Source organism: Astatotilapia calliptera, chromosome 13, assembly GCF_964374335.1.
Source record: "Astatotilapia calliptera chromosome 13, fAstCal68.1, whole genome shotgun sequence".
NCBI lineage: Eukaryota > Metazoa > Chordata > Actinopteri > Cichliformes > Cichlidae > Astatotilapia > Astatotilapia calliptera.
Genome location: NC_137434.1, coordinates 7,496,088 through 7,514,308, shown reverse-complemented (window position 1 = coordinate 7,514,308; position 18,221 = coordinate 7,496,088). Strand labels below are relative to the sequence as shown.

The 18,221-nt window shown below is 46.3% G+C and overlaps 2 protein-coding genes across 7 annotated transcripts in view; one reads left to right on the top strand and one right to left on the bottom strand.

Annotated features, from left to right (window-relative positions):
• The first annotated feature begins 704 nt into the window (after positions 1-704).
• On the top strand, positions 705-7,224 carry cyp1b1 (cytochrome P450, family 1, subfamily B, polypeptide 1). Of its 2 annotated transcripts, none has more exons than XM_026191104.2 (3): positions 705-840; positions 3,199-4,203; positions 4,831-7,224. In XM_026191104.2, the coding sequence occupies exons 2-3, from the start codon at positions 3,200-3,202 to the stop codon at positions 5,420-5,422; spliced, it is 1,596 nt and encodes a 531-aa protein (XP_026046889.1). In that variant the 5' UTR covers positions 705-840; position 3,199; the 3' UTR covers positions 5,423-7,224. The 2 variants fall into 2 exon arrangements, with proteins under 2 accessions (XP_026046889.1, XP_026046888.1); XM_026191103.2 differs by lacking the exon at positions 705-840 and adding an exon at positions 2,600-3,089.
• A 9,168-nt stretch (positions 7,225-16,392) lies between these two features.
• rmdn2 (regulator of microtubule dynamics 2) overlaps positions 16,393-18,221 on the bottom strand; it is a 43,027-nt gene continuing 41,198 nt past the window's right edge. For all 5 annotated transcript variants that reach the window (XM_026189721.2, XM_026189719.2, XM_026189717.2 and 2 more), the window contains exon 11: positions 16,393-18,205. In XM_026189721.2, coding sequence (XP_026045506.1) covers positions 18,152-18,205 — 54 coding nt within the window. In that variant the 3' untranslated portion in view covers positions 16,393-18,151. The remainder of the gene's footprint in view (positions 18,206-18,221) is intronic.

Sequence of the window (18,221 nt, the reverse complement as noted above, 5' to 3'; positions counted from 1 at the left end):
TTATTTTAGGATTTGACTAAAAATGTAGCGCTAAACACTACAGGATTATTCTGTACATTTTCACCTTGCTTTTTTTTTAAAAGATGTTTAGCCTGGCTTTTTAGTTTGGTTTGAATCTTAAAGTAAACAAATAAACTGTCTGTATTTAGATTCATGACGGCAACTTTACGCTTAAACTGTTGATTTGGCCTCCTAAAGTTCCTACTGTCTCTGTAATAGGTCCTTCTGTCTTTTTTTAAAAAAAATCTCCAATAGGCTTTGATTTAGTAATGTTGGTAAATTCCCTTCACTTGAAGCTGAAACCGTCACTCTTCAAAAAGGGATTCGACTCTAATATAGGCTTCAGGAGAAGGAAGTGGTAACTATGATACCCCATTTAATCCCATTTGCCTCAATCTTTCGTGGCAGAAAGAAGCGGTAACATTTTTTATCATTTTGTATACTAACAGCAACAGGAAATACCTACAAGAGCAGATAAATGAGTCCACATTTCCTCTCACCATTCAGTGGTACAGAGTTAAACCTATAACCTGCTGAGTAAAAGAAGTCAGCAGTTCCAGTTTTTTGTATTAACTGTGCGTTTTAAAGGGTATATTGTGTTTAGAATGATTATGATGAGGTCACGTTTGGGATTATTTACACTCTGGAATAAAAGGCGGATGGACGTGCTTGGTCTAACAGCCGGGTCCTGCCAGCCAAGGAGAGGGGCCAGGCACTTCACTGACTTGTCCCCACCCTCGTGTATCGGTTCCTTATTGGAATAAAAGAAGATCACACACTGTCACCTTATGAGAAGCTTTTCAAGCAGCAGCAACAGCAGCAGTGGAGGGTCTCGTCTCAGTAAGTCTCTACGCCCTTTACATTCATTTCATCTGAATACATTAACATTACATTAACAACCTGCTTTTACACACTTTATTTATAATGAGAAAATGTGTGTTTTAATTAAAACACACCATATGGACTAAAGTGATTGAAATACTTTTTTTAAAGGTCGTCAGACCCTTTTCTAGATATCATGTTAGGCCACAGACAAAGTATACGCTTAATTAACGCAGAATTTTCAAGGGAATTTGAAGTGTTATTGACCCGTAATTTTCTATCCTAATGAAATTTGTATAAATGTGGTTTTGCGTGTACTTCTATAACATAGTTTAGACATGTAAATATATACGAAAAGTATTGTAAAATCCTTTTTCTGGTCCTTAATAATTTGGATTACATTTCGTCAAAGGAAAAAAGGGGGAAAGAGATGGAGTTAAACTGGCCGTATTTGATGGAGTTGGATATTTCTGAATTTAATTTGAAGATACAACAAACAGTTCAAATTTGCGCCTGCAGCTTCTCTGTGAAAGTTTTGGGTCACGGGACACGAGCCATCGTCTGAGCCGCTGTCCGCGGTGCTGAAGCGGGTTTCCCGAATCACATCATTTCAAAACCAGACCAGATGTTAGCAGGAAGGCTCGAGCGGGGCTCTGACACTTGAACAATACTTGCAGATTCAAGAAAACTGAAACAGATTGAAACTAAATCTACACAGAATTTAATAGAAGAGCTATAAAATCAACCCGAACTCCGGATTCTATTTTTTAGATTAAATCATAGAGGGGAACAAATATTTCTGTCATTTAAGACTTGACCAGAATCAGCTAAATATCTGGACAGTAGATCTAAAGTTCCCGTTCGTCCACACGTGTTTGTCATTTGAAGATCTGAGAGAGAAACGAGGGTGTATAACCTGCCGCTAGAGCAGCTCCGATGCCCGGCATGGCTGTTAATTGGGGGGAATTAATGAGTCACAACACGGGGTTCGCCTCCTCCTGGTGGCTCGAACGAAAAGCGCACCCTCACACCGTCACCCTCGAGCATCAAGAGAAGTACTCCGCCAACACACCGAGCCCTGCGCCACGGACATGTGAGCCGGGAGTTTGTAGAAACAAGAATTTGTATTCTCAAAGCCGAAACACCAAAACGAGTAAAGGAGCAGCAAACATGGATTCTAGATCCCTTTAGCATTTTAAAGCGTCCCCATCACCCCGACTGCGTTTCTACATTTGCAACATACAGGCTGTTTGATCACACGCGACCAGTTTCCAAAACTAAATATATTATATCATTTGATTTGATCAATATATTTATATAATATATATTAATGTATATATATTTTAAATACAATATAAAATATTTTTTTAAAACTATGTTTTCATAAAAAAGTAAAGCAGTTAACAGTTAGCGGGTCCGGACTATATAAATTATTTGAAAAGATTGAGACTGTGTCGGGTGTTACATAATTCCCTCAGGCAGACTCGCACGTCGTTACAAGCACTTTGACTTGAAGCCATATTATTTAATACCGCATAGAAAGACTACTTATTCTACTTATTCCTTGTATTATTATTATTATTATTATTATTATTATTATTATTATTATTATTATTATTACTACTACTACTACTACTACTACTACTAATAATAATAATAATAATAAGATGGCAAACTATATTTAGGACTTGCAACTGGCAGTCCTGCTTTTATATTTTCTTAGAAGAATATCCAGTCATATAATTAACGTATTGTTTAGGTCCCGTTGCCTGGGCGTGAGCTATCATAAGAAAGAGAGTAAAAGAAAAAGAGTCAGTGAGAGAGAGAGATGTGTTGGTGGTGGGGGTGACACCCTTTTGCAACAAACCTGCCCACTGTAACAAAGCCGTGATGTTGCGCTGTGTGGGGATAAATTACTTCGCCTGGTGTTGTGGGGCTTCAAAGCATGAGCAGGCTGCGGACAGAGAGGACGGATCTCCCACACAAGCTGCTGCACTGCCTGTGGATGCACAGTAGGCTGCTCACAGTCTGTTACTTTAAATCAGGCTGTGTGTGAGAGATACGCGCTAACCGGACTCTCTTTTTTTTGGAATGATTATTTTATTTGTCGAGGTTCTAGTGCTGTCCTTCGGCTCACAGAGAAACGTGTTTGATTATAATTTTTTTTTTATTTTAAAGAATATATTTTTTTATTTTTTGGATCAGGCGCATTCAATATTTTGGAAAAATTCTAAAATATAATATTTTGCCATGAGGGAAAATACTAGGTATTTAATTATGCATTTTTATTCTACCCCATTTAATTGGGGTATCATATTTCAAGCCTTTAATCTGCAAACATATGCATTTAACAATGATTTTATGTCTTGCCTGCAGCATGTCTATCATGGATGTGACAGTGGAGGGAGTGAGCCCAGCAACTCCGAGGGCTCTGTTAGTGACATGCATGACTCTGCTGGTGTCCCTGCACCTGTTTCGGTGGCTGTGTCGGCAGCGGTCCCATTCCTGGCCGCCCGGCCCCCTCGCCTGGCCGGTCATCGGGAACGCACCGCAGCTTGGTAACGCACCGCACTTGTATTTTACGCGCATGGTGAAAAAATACGGCGACGTCTTCCAGATCAAGCTCGGCAGTCGGACGGTGGTGGTGCTGAACGGGGGGTCAATCAAACAGGCGCTGGTCAAGCAGGGCTCCCACTTCTCCGGCAGACCGGACTTCACCTCCTTCCAGTACATCTCCAATGGGAACAGCATGGCGTTTGGCAACTCCACGGGCTGGTGGAAGATGCACCGCAAAGTGGCCCAGTCCACAGTCCGGATGTTTTCCACAGGAAACCCCCAAACTAAGAAGACATTTGAAAATCACGTGCTCAGCGAGGGCAAAGAGCTGCTGCGGCTGTTTCTGAGGAAAACGAAGGAGGACAAATACTTCCAGCCCCTGACCTACGTCGTGGTGTCCACTGCCAATATAATGAGCGCGGTTTGCTTTGGGAAGAGGTACTCCCATGAAGATGAGGAGTTTCAGCAGGTGGTGGGCAGGAACGACCAGTTCACCAAGACTGTAGGCGCAGGGAGCATAGTGGACGTTATGCCCTGGCTGCAGTACTTCCCCAACCCCATCAAAACCATCTTTGAAAATTTTAAGAAGCTCAACCTGGAGTTTAGTGAATTCATTCGAGATAAAGTTGTGGAGCACAGAAAAACAATCGATTCAAGCACCATCAGAGACATGACTGATGCCTTTATAGTGACGCTGGACCAAATACGAGATAAGATGGGACTTTCTGAGAAAGACTATGTGTCCTCCACAGTCGGGGATGTGTTTGGAGCAAGTCAAGACACACTGTCGACTGCCCTACAGTGGATCATCCTCATTCTCGTCAAGTAAGATTTTTTTAAATCATTTTAAAAAATGACTTTATAGAAGGAGTTATTTATATGGATAAATAACTGCATGATAAATGACAGTTTATCTTCAACTTGTTGCTAAGGCTCTGCAGAATTGATGAAGTTTAGCTGCATTTGAGTTATGTAACAGCCCACTGGAGGTGTGTGTGTGTATGTGTGTGTACGTGTACTGGCAGTAATAAGCTGAAACTTCACACCACAATGAAAGAGAACAAAATGCCCAGTCAGCGTTTTAAAATCTTTAGTGCCATTTAATCTGTCCTGTGCCTGATACCTTTATCAGTGGATGCCTGGATTACAGAGCCACTATTTTTTTTCTGCTTGAGTTGTGGCAAGGACTACTCGTGTCTATGGACTATCTAACATGATCCATTTAAGCTGTTAACATCCTACAGGTCACCAGTCATGCATCTAGGTGTAGGCAGTTAAATTAAACCTCATTTTATTTGGAGGTGGGGGCAGGTGGGGGGGGGGGGGGGTGTTAACGGCAGAAACCATTTTCTAACGAAAAAGATTCTTCATTCCACTTTGTTCACCAGCAAGAGTGTTTAACTTCTATCCTGGCAGTAGTCACCTTAAATGTGTGTTCACCTGTGATTGCAGGTATCCAGAGATACAGGTGCGTCTCCAGCAGGAGGTGGACAAAGTGGTGGACCGGAGCCGTGTCCCTGCTATCGAGGACCAGCAGCAGCTGCCTTATGTCATGTCCTTCATCTACGAGGTGATGCGCTTCACAAGTTTCGTCCCTCTCACCATCCCCCACTCCACCACCACAGACACATCCATCATGGGCTACACCATACCAAAGAACACAGTCATCTTCATCAACCAGTGGTCCGTCAACCATGACCCAAGCAATTGGTCCCAACCAGATATCTTTGACCCAGAGCGCTTCCTGGACCAGAGCGGAATGCTGAATAAAGACTTGACCAGCAACGTGCTCCTCTTCTCCCTGGGCAAGCGGCGGTGCATCGGCGAGGAGCTGTCCAAGATGCAGCTGTTCCTGCTCACAGCTCTCATAGCGCACCAGTGCAACATCACAGCCGACCCTGCAGTGCCGGTGAAACTGGGCTACAGCTATGGCCTGACTCTGAAGCCTCACCCTTTCTCTGTAGCCGTGTCTGTGCGCGATGATATGAAGTTGCTGGAAGCAGCTACCAGTCAGCCCTCATCAGACTCACAAACAAAAGAATAAATTAGATTCAAACTATAAGGTGCTAAAAGACATGAAGGCAGAGGAAAACGTAGAAACTTTTGTTTGAGGCTGAGCACCATATTTAATGTCTGGAAATCTCAGGCCACTGCTTTTGCTTTTTGATCTCATATACACTGTTTAAAATGTTTCATGTACCAGAGTCGAGACTGATTTAACAGCCTTTGATTACTGACTTATTCTAATCAGGGCCAGAAAGAAATAGCCTTGGTATCCAAATCAAAGAAGATGTACATCTTGTAGACGCCATCTCACCTGGATCAATCTCACATCTAACTTCAAAAACAGTCTCACATGCCAGCCAGCAATTAGGCACACTCCTTTGATTCATCAGATTAGAGGACTGCAGCACATCGCCAGCTGTGAACGGGACTTTCAAAGCAAGTCACACTGTGGTTACCTGAGTTCCAATTTACTGAAAAGCAGAAAGTTAAAGCTGTCAGTTAATTTGTTTTATTGTTGTTGTTTTTTTTGCTGTTCTTTTGTGACGTCAGTTAAAAGAAAACAAAAAAAACAAACAAAAAAAAAAACAAAAAAACAACAAAAAACAAAATATGATTTTCAGGAAGCTCTTAAATTCTCTTTCTCTCTGTATTCTTTGTCTTTGTGTTTATTTTCCTAATTAGGGCTCCAAACCCTTTCCAGTGCAATATCGAACTTGTAAAAGCAAAAATACGTGACATTTGAAGGTAAGCACTAAAGATTGGAGTTAATCCATTTTTGTGTGACGAAACAGAAAGTGCCAAGGTCAGACATCTTGCCAATAAATAAGCTAATAGCGGAGCCTAAAGCTTCATATCTGCTAACATTAAATACCTGACTAACACGCAGTTGTTGTTTTTTTAATATAAGGTATATATGTGTAGATACTCAGGAATAAGGCTGATAAAAGCCAAATAGTACCTTTTAAGTGCTAATGTGATACATCTATATTCTGAAACCTGTTGTAGATGCTGTTTTAAAGAACGAGGCAGAGGAAAACAAGGAGTACCCCGAGCAGACATGCTGAAGGGAACACTTGTCTCTTCTTGCTGCCCAGTTCATGTATGAGAAAGTTAATAAAGCTAATATTCGATCAGTGTTGAATTAGGGATTTGCTTCTCCTTTTGTTTAAATTTCAGTAATGAACCGAACCAGTTATGTCCTCTTTTGATTTCCACACTCATGTTGCCAGTAAAATTTCTTTTACCTTTTACTTTTTTTTTAATCCTATTTTTCTGTTACAGAAATGCTGATGAAATTGGCTTTGAGACAATACAAGTACTTTGTTAATTTTGTTTATAGACTCATCTAATTGCTGTGTGAGCACTGGAGACTAATAGACTGACTGTAAAGTCTTGGATTTGAGCATTTGTTGGCTTGCTGCTGATGCATTTGAATGAAATTCTGGCTAAAAAAGCCAACCGATTTTAGGTGTTAATGCATTTACAGCAGGCGGAAAAGCACGATGTCTGTGGACTTGTTCCACTGATGCTGTAATTCGCTTGATGAGATCAGAAAAAGTTGTATTGAAGATTAAAGCCGAAAGCATGACGAAAGTCAAGAAATACCTCAAATCCAACAATTTACATTACCTTTACCTCAAATGCGTTTTTTAATAGAAATATATACATTTGTGTAGATTTTTGGCACAAATAAGACATTTAACTCTGCTTAATGTAACAATACAGTGCTTTATGCTTCTGAGTACACAATGCTGCAGCTGTGATGTTATCTTGAGTGTTTCTTTAGTCTGTAATGAGATTGTACAGTTGTATAATAAAAAGATTTCTTTTTGTTTTTCACATTTGTAGTTGGCTCTGTTGTAATCAACTTAAAGGGAGAAATGATTACATTTAAAAATCTGTATTTAAAGCTCATAAATCCGACCTGATTAATAAATCACTCTGAAAGTGAAGGACCCTTCGCCGGGTATCATGTCAGGTGGGAACAAAGGAGAAGTGTTGGCGAGGTGCCTTTCCCTTCTCAGCATTTTATCTCACTCTGTCAGAACATCCTGTTCTTGATCAGCTGGATGATTATAGAAAGCTAGCCAGTGCACGGCCAGTTCAGACAGTAGTTGATTACTGATATGCCGTTCTCCACGCAACCCTTTGTCCATTTCTAATAATACAAAGTGAAATCTGAAGACTAAATAGTGCCAGTGAAGTCATGTGTGGCAATGCTCCAAGCATAATCTTTATGAATGGGAAGGAAAACCGTGGGCTTTCTTCAGCTGAAATGAGAAGACAGATGATAAATGAGTTAAAAAAGAGCAAAGAAGCGGACAATATTGTGGTTAATGCACCCAGTGCAGCTGCACAGCAACTTCAGGTATAACTGCAGGGATGGGACAAAAGCAGTAACCCACTGAAGGTTGATATCGTCTGTCGCCTTGCATTTCAGGAAGCTGCAGAAGGAAGCAAATATTCTTCTGTACAGTAACAGAGAGTGAAACATACAGACAAAGTGCATGGTGACTGAATGAAGGTGACGAGAAATATCATGCCTTGCACAGATGGGCGCGTGCTCTATACAAGCTTGGTGTGCATAAGAAGGGCTGTGGTGGTTTTATCCTGCTAAGAAATTCAAAATATTGCAAGAAGTGGCGCTAAGACGCATCCTATGTCATTACAGCTTAGACCTGTCAAGGCTGCATTAACAAGATTAGCATGAAAGCTTGTATCCTTCATTGGCTGAAGATAAAGCACGTACACATGCGGCCCATTCACACAAGATCCATCTGCTGTTGACTGCAAGTTGTGTAACTTAGACATAGCTGAGCTTAGATTGTGAATGGAGGGATATACGGAGATCTGAATGAATGTGAGTGAGATTAAAACAGATGTGGTATTCAGACAGAAGGCAGCCAAACTGTTGAAGCCCGCTGCTAGGAATGGTGTGATAGAACTGTAATGACACTGCACGGTTAAGTTAAAATGATCTTAACCGTTAAAAGTTAAAATGATCTTAACCGAGCAAGTTATCAGCAGGCTGTGAGCAGCAGGGGTCAAAACCTTCATAAAGGGGTTAAGTTGAGATCAAGACAAGATCAGATTGGTCAAGATATTGTAATGACCTGGCTGGGGTTGTTAGCCAGGTGCATTCTGGGTATTGTGTTGTCTCTGTGTTTTCTATCGTTCTGCTAGTTCATATGTGTTGATTTGCATGTTGTGTTAGTGTTATGTTAATGTAAGCCACAGTGAAGTTGATGTGTGTTCTGTGGAGGGGGGTGAATTGGCATAGTTGGCTGACACCGCGACTCTATGTGGTGGGAGCGTGATAGGGGTTCGGTGTCAGCAGTGTTACGTGGGGTGAAAAAATACGGCAAATAAATGACTGGTGTGAACCACTACTGCCTCCTGCTGGATCATTTGGGGATTATCAGTCTGCTGCTGAGACGCTCGGGGTCGTGCGGTGTATGAGGCACGAGCGCTCTCCACTTGCTGTGAAGTGTAGCGATAGCCGCTAGCGCCCCGCTAGCCGTTTTAGCTAGTGAGCAGTTTAGCCAGTTTAGCTCCACTAACCCACGGTCGTTACAATTGGTGTCAGAAGTGGGATTCATGAGTGTCTAGCAGACACTATGGAGCCGACCATAGGCGAATTAGAGCGCGTAATCCGAGACAACAGCTCGCTTCTGGAAAGCATGGCTGCCGAGACCCAGCGGAGAAGACCCGAGCTGGGGCGGCCAGAGGGCCACAGCGCGCCCCGGAACAGCCACCCCCTGCTCTCCCTGCGACGGGAGGGGATTCCTGGGGCCGCACCACAGCTTCCTGGCAGAACGGCTGCTAAGCTACAGCACTACACTGGGGCGACGCAGCTGGAGCCGTATCTGGCCCAAGTCACGCTGGCTGCCACTCACAACGGGTGGGGTCAAGAAGAGACTGCCACCCACCTGGCGCTTGCACTGGAGGGCCCAGCGCTCCAGGTTCTGCTGGACCTGCCCCCAGAGGAGCAGCGCGACCTCCGGGCCTTGACCACGGCGCTCGGCAGACGGTTTGGACAGAGACCACCAGCCGAACAGAGCAGGGAGGAGCTGGCTTGCCGACGCCGACGCGAAGGAGAGAGCCTGGGGTCCTTTGCTGCGGATGTCCGCCTCTATGCCCGACGGGGCTACCCGACATTCCCAGGAGCGGCACGAGAGGAGCTGGGTCTCCACGCCTTCCTGAGGGGCCTCACACCGGAGAGGCTGCGACAGCATGTCCGGCTGTCATCCCCCCGAGACCTGGAGGAGGCGCTGAGGGAGGCTGAGCGGGCTGAGGAGGTGCTGCGGGGCGAGCCAGGGACCCGACGATCGGCCAGGATGGTCGAGCGAGAGATGAACGCGTCCCAGTCGGATGAGGAGGAGGAGGCCAGACGAGCCCAATCAGAGGCAGTTCCACGTCGGAGGCGCCGGACGGACTGCTGTTATCGGTGCGGGGAACCTGGTCACCTCGCCCGGAACTGTCCCGCACCTAGTCCTCGGAGCCGAGTGACATCACCGACGGGAAACGGCCACGGGGTGGGACAGTGAGGGAACCCCCACCCCAATCGTTAAACCCTCTCCATGACACTCATCCCGTAGTGGGCCGCTGTGGGTCCACCCGTGGACTGTACCTGGACTGTATAGTTGATGGACGGTCTTGCCGGGCCCTGGTAGACACGGGGTCCACCATCTGCTTGCTGCGAAGGGGGGTGCTCCCGGAGACGGGTGGCTCATTGCCAAAAGACTGGACCCCTACTCACACAGCGTTGTACACTGTCACAGGAGAAAAGACCGTGATGCCGGGGAAAAAGACTCTGCAGGTGGTGGTGGGAACGAACAGTGTGAACCATGAGTTCTGGCTTGCCGACATAACAGACGAGTGCATTGTTGGACTGGACTTGCTGGCCCACTGGGGGGCACGGGTCGATGTACCGGGAGTTGCCATCCACCTTGGTGCTGAGACCGTGCAGCTTCAAGTGGGCCGCGGTAGCCAGGGACAGACCCCCACCCCACCAGCACCCTCAAAGCCCTTACGCCCCGCAGCTCCATGCCACAGCCAGGGGCCGAGGGCGGCAAGGGTGCGGAAGAGGACCCAGGGGGTGGACGTAAGCAGGGCCAACATCCCGCAGCCAGAGTCGCCGCCTAGCTCGGCAGTCTCCCCGTCACCTGAGACTGTCGCGGCAGTAGAGGAGCTTGGGCGGCGAAGTGGGGTGCACCTCAGTGCGACACAGCAGCAGCAGTTGCAGAGCCTCTTGGCAGAGTTTATGGACACTTTCGCCGCCAGGGAAGAGGACTGCACAAGGACGGGCCTGGTGCAACACACTATAGACACTGGAGCAGCTGCTCCAATCCGGCTGCGGCCCCACCGCCTGCCCCTCGCCAAACGCCAAGCTGCCGAGGGACTGATAAAAGAGATGGCAGCTAATGGCGTCATTGAACCCTCGGATAGTCCATGGGCCGCACCTATGGTTATGGTGCGGAAGAAAACAGGGGGCTGGCGCCCTTGTGTGGACTACAGGCGTCTGAACGCGGTCACCCGCAAGGACTCTTACCCGTTACCTCGCATCGATGACGCACTGGATTACATCGCTGGGTCCAGTTGGTTCAGCTCGCTAGACCTCCGCAGTGGGTACTGGCAGGTGGAGCTCGCTGCCGAGGCGCGGCCCAAGACTGCATTCACCATAGGGCAAGGACTGTGGCAGTTTAAGGTGATGCCTTTTGGACTATGCAATGCACCAGCCACGTTCGAAAGGTTAATGGAAAGGGTCCTCAAAGACATTCCCCGTGCCCGCTGCGTGGTCTATTTGGATGACTTGCTGACTCATGCTAAGGACTTTGAACAGGCCGTGGCCAACCTACGAGAGGTTCTGACTGCCATCCGCGGGGCCGGACTAAAGCTGAACCCGGCCAAGTGCAACCTTCTTGCTCGCCAGGTGAAGTTCCTGGGACATGTGGTGAGCGAACAGGGGGTGGCTACTGACCCCGAGAAGGTGGTTGCTGTGGGGGACTGGCCTACCCCATCGAACGTCGCTGAGCTACGAAGCTTCCTGGGGCTGGCCTCCTATTACAGGAGGTTTGTAAAAGACTTTGCCACCGTCGCTAGCCCCTTGCATCAGTTGACAAACAAGGGTCAGCGGTTTGGTTGGACGGAGGGCTGTGCAACGGCTTTCGAGCAGCTGAAAACTGCCCTTGTGAGTGCCCTGGTCTTGGCGTATCCTGACCCCAGCCAGCCTTTCATTTTGGACACCGACGCCAGCAACGTGGGGGTCGGAGCGGTGCTCTCCCAGAGGGGAGAGGCTGAGGAGCGAGTGGTGGCATACTACAGCTGCAGCCTCAGCCGGGCCGAGAGGAATTACTGTGTTACCCGGCGTGAGCTGTTGGCTGTGGTCCTGGCGGTTCGTCACTTCCGACCTTACCTCCTGGGCACTAAGTTCCTGCTCAGGACAGACCACGCCAGCCTAACCTGGATGCTGAACTTTCGCCAGCCAGAGGGTCAGGTGGCCCGGTGGCTGGAAATACTACAAGAGTACGACTTTGAGGCCCAGCACCGACCAGGGCGGCAACACGCCAACGCTGACGCCCTGTCCAGGCGCCCCTGTTCTGCGGATGAGTGCCGGTACTGCAGGCGCATGGAGGAGCTGGACCGGGGTCCGACATCGGCAGCAGCAGAACCTGAGGGTGTGGGTGAAGGGCAGGAACCTTTCACCGCGGCGGAGCTACAGCAGCACCAGGTGAGCGATCCAGCGCTGGAGATGGTGAGGGACTGGATGGAGGCAGGGACACGGCCAGACTGGTCCGCCGTGTCTTCCCAAGGGCCCGAGACAAAGTCGCTGTACTCCCAGTGGAACAGCCTGGAGCTCCATGGCGGTGTAATCTACCGGCGGTGGCGAGCGCCAGACGGGGGAGGCGACATACTCCAGCTCCTGGTTCCCCGGGCCTTGCGGCCTGAGGTCCTCCGCTGGGTCCATGGGGCTGCAGGTACTGGCCATTTTGGGAATGGCAAGACGTTGCGACGGCTGAGACGGCGGTTCTACTGGCCGGGGTGTCGTCAGGACGTGGAGATCCACGTCCACTGCTGTGACGACTGCACGGCGCAGAAAGGTCCCAGCCAGCGCTCCCATGCCCCATTGCAGCAATACCTAGTTGGGGCGCCAATGGAGCGGATTGGAGTGGATATCCTGGGTCCATTCCCTGTGACTGATGCCGGCAACCGGTATGTCCTGGTCGCGATGGATTATTTCTCAAAGTGGCCAGAGGCGTACGCGGTGCCGGACCAGAGTGCGGTGACGACGGCGCGGACTCTGGTGGATGAGATGTTCACGCGGTTTGGTGTACCGGAGGAGCTCCATAGCGACCAAGGGAGGAACTTTGAGAGCCAGGTGCTGGGAGAAGTGTGTCGGAGGCTGGGGGTGAGAAAAACGAGGACCACCCCCCTCCATCCTCAGAGCGATGGTCTGGTTGAGCGGTTCAACCGCACGTTGGCCACCCAGCTGGCCATCCTGACCAGCCAACATCAGAGGGACTGGGACCAACACCTGCCCCTTGTTTTGTGGGCATATCGAACAGCAGTGCAGGAGTCAAGTCAGTGTACTCCTGCGGCGTTGATGTTCGGAAGGGAGCTCCGGACCCCGGTGGACTTGGTGTTCGGAGCGCCCCCTGAGCCGGAGATTGCTGGTGGACCAGAGATGGACTACTTCCGGCGGCTCAGGGAGCGGTTGCACACGGTGCATCAACTGGCAAGACGGACATTGGAGGGAGCCGGGGCCCGCCAGAAACGGGCGTATGATACCCGTGCGCACGGTCCTATGCTGGGGGCCGGTCTGTTCTGCCCCCAGAGGAAGCGGGGGCTGACCCCCAAGCTCATGAGCCACTGGCAAGGCCCGGGCGAAATCCTGGAGCAGCTGTCGGAGGTGGTCTTCAGAGTCCGGATGCCGGGGCGGGGAAGGCGGGTGGTGCTACACAAGGACCGGCTGGCGCCATACCATCCGCTTGCCCCCAACCCGCAGGCTGGTGTGCAGCCTGGGGACTCCTCGCCCCCTACGCCCGGCCCGGAGGGGGGCGCCATGGATTCCCAGTCGAGGCCGAAGCGTACTCGACGCCGGCCCGGACATTTGCTGGACTACATTGTGGACAGTTAAGGTTGTGGGGACACTAAACCTTTTTGGGAGGGGGCTGTGTAATGACCTGGCTGGGGTTGTTAGCCAGGTGCATTCTGGGTATTGTGTTGTCTCTGTGTTTTCTATCGTTCTGCTAGTTCATATGTGTTGATTTGCATGTTGTGTTAGTGTTATGTTAATGTAAGCCACAGTGAAGTTGATGTGTGTTCTGTGGAGGGGGGTGAATTGGCATAGTTGGCTGACACCGCGACTCTATGTGGTGGGAGCGTGATAGGGGTTCGGTGTCAGCAGTGTTACGTGGGGTGAAAAAATACGGCAAATAAATGACTGGTGTGAACCACTACTGCCTCCTGCTGGATCATTTGGGGATTATCAGTCTGCTGCTGAGACGCTCGGGGTCGTGCGGTGTATGAGGCACGAGCGCTCTCCACTCGCTGTGAAGTGTAGCGATAGCCGCTAGCGCCCCGCTAGCCGTTTTAGCTAGTGAGCAGTTTAGCCAGTTTAGCTCCACTAACCCACGGTCGTTACAATATAAAGACACGAACAGAGATCAGTAGGAAGTATGAAAACAATTTTGAAAATTTTGAAGGTGATACCTGCAGTGTTATATAAATGCGGTCCTCTCTTGTGGAGGGACAGCTGATTTGAAGACTAATTTATGTAGGTCAAATATGGACCTATAGCTCTAAAGTACCTGGGCCTACAACAGGGTTAAAAGAACTTACTGTAAGTTTGTTTGACTCTCTAATCAACTTCAAAATGGCATAGGTACCATTTAATGAAGATAATGAAGAGCTGGGAATGTCATACAATCACTCTGTTACTGAATGATTAAACGGACTATGTAGCTCATAACCTACAGAGGAAACATAAATGTACCACATGAATTGGTACATTTCATGTAGCTAAAATCTTTTTAGCTCTATGAATACATCCAGGATTCAATAGCTTGCAGAACCACCTTTAGCAGCAATGACTTAAGCAATTGTTTTCAGTCTCTATCAGTTTCTCACATAGTTGTGGTGGAATTTTGGCCCACTCTTCTTCACAGTGTTGTTTCAGTTTATCGAGGCTCGCAGTCATATTCGTTTATACGCAGCTCTCGTAAACTCTTTTGTCCAAGCTTTAGTTGTCAAACAGATGGCCTCACATTTCATTCTAGCATACATTGGAATACACAGGAGTTCACGATTGACTCCTGTGGCGGCAAAACAAGCCAGAATCTCCACCCAACCACCACCGTGCTTGACAGTTGGTATGAGGTGTTTCTCTGAATGTGCTATGTTTAGTTTTTGCCAAATGTGGTGCTGTGCATTATGGCCAAATAGCTCTACTTTGTTTTCATCTGCCCAAAGGGCAATCCTCCAGAAATCTGGTAGTTTTTTAGGATACAATTTATAAACGTAAACCATGCTGCTGTTGGCAGGCTTCCTAAACAAGCCTGTAGACCACAGGTGTCAAACTCCAGGCCTTGAGGGATTTTAGATGTGTCCTTGATCCAACACAGCTGATTTCAATGGCTAAATGACTTCCTCAACATGTCTCGAAGTTCTCCAGAAGCCTGGTAATGAACTAATCATTTGACTCAGGTGTGTTGACCCTGGGTGAGATCTAAAACCTGCAGGACACCGGCCCTTGAGGCCTGGAGTTCGAGTTGTACATCTAAGGTTTGAACCTGCAGTGAGCTTGCTGAGATGTGCACTCACCAACACACACCAAATGTCCCAGATCAGCAAAAATATTAACACAACTGTTGTTTTTATAGAGGTGCTCACTCTTGCTGATGATCAGTTATTTAAGTGCAATTATTATTTAAGTATCAGCGACTGGCTGCCAATTACCCTTTTAATTTCCATGGAAGCAACAACAGCATGTACCTTGTTTTACCGTAGGACTGCAAACAGTTCTGTCAAGGTTTTATTTTTCATGACTGCACAAATAGATAGTAAATTATCCTTTGAACAACATGTAAATAAGTTGAGCACCAGATAAATAATTGCTGTCCATAAAAACTTGTTTGGACAAACTTGAATCTTGTGGGATGACAGGGGATCAGCAGAGAACAACTAGCCTAGCTAAGCTTGGTCACATTGCCCCCCAAAAATACCATGTACCCTGTAAAAGTCTAGAATTTGCTCTTGTTTGTGCCTCTTTCGCACTTATTTACATTTTAGTCATAGAAAAAAAAAACATTAGTTTCTCTAAAAGAAAACAAACCAGCAATAAACTCTAAAGAAAAAAATGTAACCCCGTTTGACTCTTTAACTCCTCCAACCTTCTAAATGCAACACCCTGTCTGCAAAACCATTAAACAAAAAGTTTGATAAACTGCACGTCTGTTTTATGATCAAAAACATAAATGACAGCCCGTCAGTTTCCTGGATAACAAACAGGTTATAAATCTGTTATGCAACAATGGACAGCTAGTGTGTGCACACCAACGTGTAAGTGATTTCTGCAGCTGTCTCAACTCAGACTTTTGATTAAAGAGCACAGGAGGCTCATAAAATCAGCCAGGAAAGGTGAAGTTTTCATTCCTGTATAAACAAACACCTGTACTCACTTGGGAGGCACCCTTTTAACATGGCTCTACTGCAGGAAAAAAGAAAAGAAAAGTTGAAACATGACTAGGCGGGTGGGAAGTTAGCCTGAATGTGATCCAGTAACAAACTCCGAATTGCCCTGGCACAAAATGTACAGTCTCCGTAATCATGTAGGCTCCAGCAGGAGCTTGTTACACTCTGTTGATTCTGGATTAAGATCAATTTAGAGTATAAGAAAAAAAATAAAACAAATAAATCACTGTATAGCTTAATTATAAGTTACAGCTTACATAACTTTACTTCTCAGCAATAAAACCTCAAAAAACATAAACAAGACAGACAAGCTGGCAAATTTGATCAGGATTGCACAGATTTAATTGTAGATTCCAGTACCATCAATCATTAAACACACACTGTCTAAAATACAGCACAAGTATAATGCATAATCTCCATCCGATGCGATACAACCTTGAGGAACTCGTTATGGCATTAGAAAAAAAGAAAAATATTTGTAGTGTTGGTAGAAAAATACATAAAGCGACAAAGCAAAATAATTCATTTTGTAAGTAGACTTAAAAAATACAATGAAATAAAAAATAAAAGCCCTAAACTAATTTCCAGTATCAACAGCACCGACGTTTTCAATCAATATGCACGTTTTTCTTCATTGAGTAGAGATAATAATAAAAAATAACAGCTGAGAATATGTAAAAGAGTAATAAAAGGAAACATTCAAACTTCATTTCAATCTGATTGGGTCACATTTTAGTGGCATTATGCAACCAGGAATTCAGTGCTGTGTCATGATAAGCAACGAGTCTGAACCTGGCATTATTGATCGGTTTTAATGGACAGCCATCAGCCCTGTGGTTTTTGTTGTTGTTGTTCTTGTGTTTTTGATGGCAAAAAAACAAAACACACCCTCAGATTTCCTGTCAGTGACTCTTTTTACATGAACACCAGATTCATTTGTTTTTTTTTAAGTTCCTTGAATCCCAAGTCAGATTTGGTTTTCCATATTAACTGAAACATATCCATTTCACAGTAACCAGTACAATAACGTGTACTATATATGCAGCATAATGACACCTCTCTATATACATCAAACACCTTTTCGGTTTCCTGATTCATGTGGTACATGTTACATAGCTCTCCAAAAAAAATGCTGACTCAGAAAAATTCCTAACATGTTTCAAACTAATCACATGTGAGTGTGTCAGAGCTCAATTTAAAAGGTTTAAAAAAATGAAAGCGTGGAAAATCAAATGTTCTTGGTGACCTATGAGAGGAGGAAACCTTCCAGGAATAGGAACTCTGGAGTAAAAGGCGCTTCTGTTCAAAAAAAACCTGTTGTGTTCCTGTACAGGTGCTCTTTGAATCTATTAAGAGGAAGTCACTGACATCATTTATGGTTTCATTTTTTCCATGATCTGGCAAACATGCAAAAGGGCACATTAAATACAGGACTTCAGGTGTGTGGTGTACACACAGAACTTGCTGCTGTCCAATACTACACTTCATTTGGTGGTACTGCTGTCACAGAAACTGAGGAGCAGGAGGTAAACGAATTTGAGTCATGATCAGAGAATTTATCTGTGAGAAAATAATCTCATAAAGTCTGCACGTGAATGTTAAAAGAGACTATTATTGCTGGTTTGTATCGGGAGGGTGGTGGTGGCTGTTCAGTGGTCACAGCAATGCAAAATGTTTGGGTGCGTCATTGTCTGATGTGATAGGACGGAACAACAAACCCTGTTTGTCACTTTCCCAAAAGGCGACAGGTCTGTGTCATCAACCTGAGACACACTGGAATTAAGTTTCCTATCAGAGCAATCGGACCTCAGAGAATGTCTGCTACGCACTGCTATAAGCTGAAGAACACTGGTTTAGCTCACTCATTTAGCTGGAATCCTTTATGATGATTGGTTTCTACTTTTAAAAATTTCATAATACAAATATGACTGGAAAGGTACAACAGATGATCTGGATGCAGTAGCCTTTTACACCCACGGGCGCTATCTACACTCACAGAGTGAAATAACACGATGGTCTATCACATGCAGCTGCAGTACTCGCAAACTGATTCCCAAAAACCTTTCCTCTGCTGTCACACTCCAAGTGCTGGGCACAGTAAACTCAGCTCCTTTTGTGCCTCTTCATTCTGAAGGTAAAACACA

What these genes read in the sequence shown, in the direction of transcription:
- cyp1b1 (XM_026191103.2), top strand. An exon ending in ATCATCCTCATTCTCGTCAA is followed by an intron (nt 4,204 to 4,830) that starts GTAAGATTTTTT and finishes CTGTGATTGCAG; the next exon opens with GTATCCAGAGATACAGGTGC.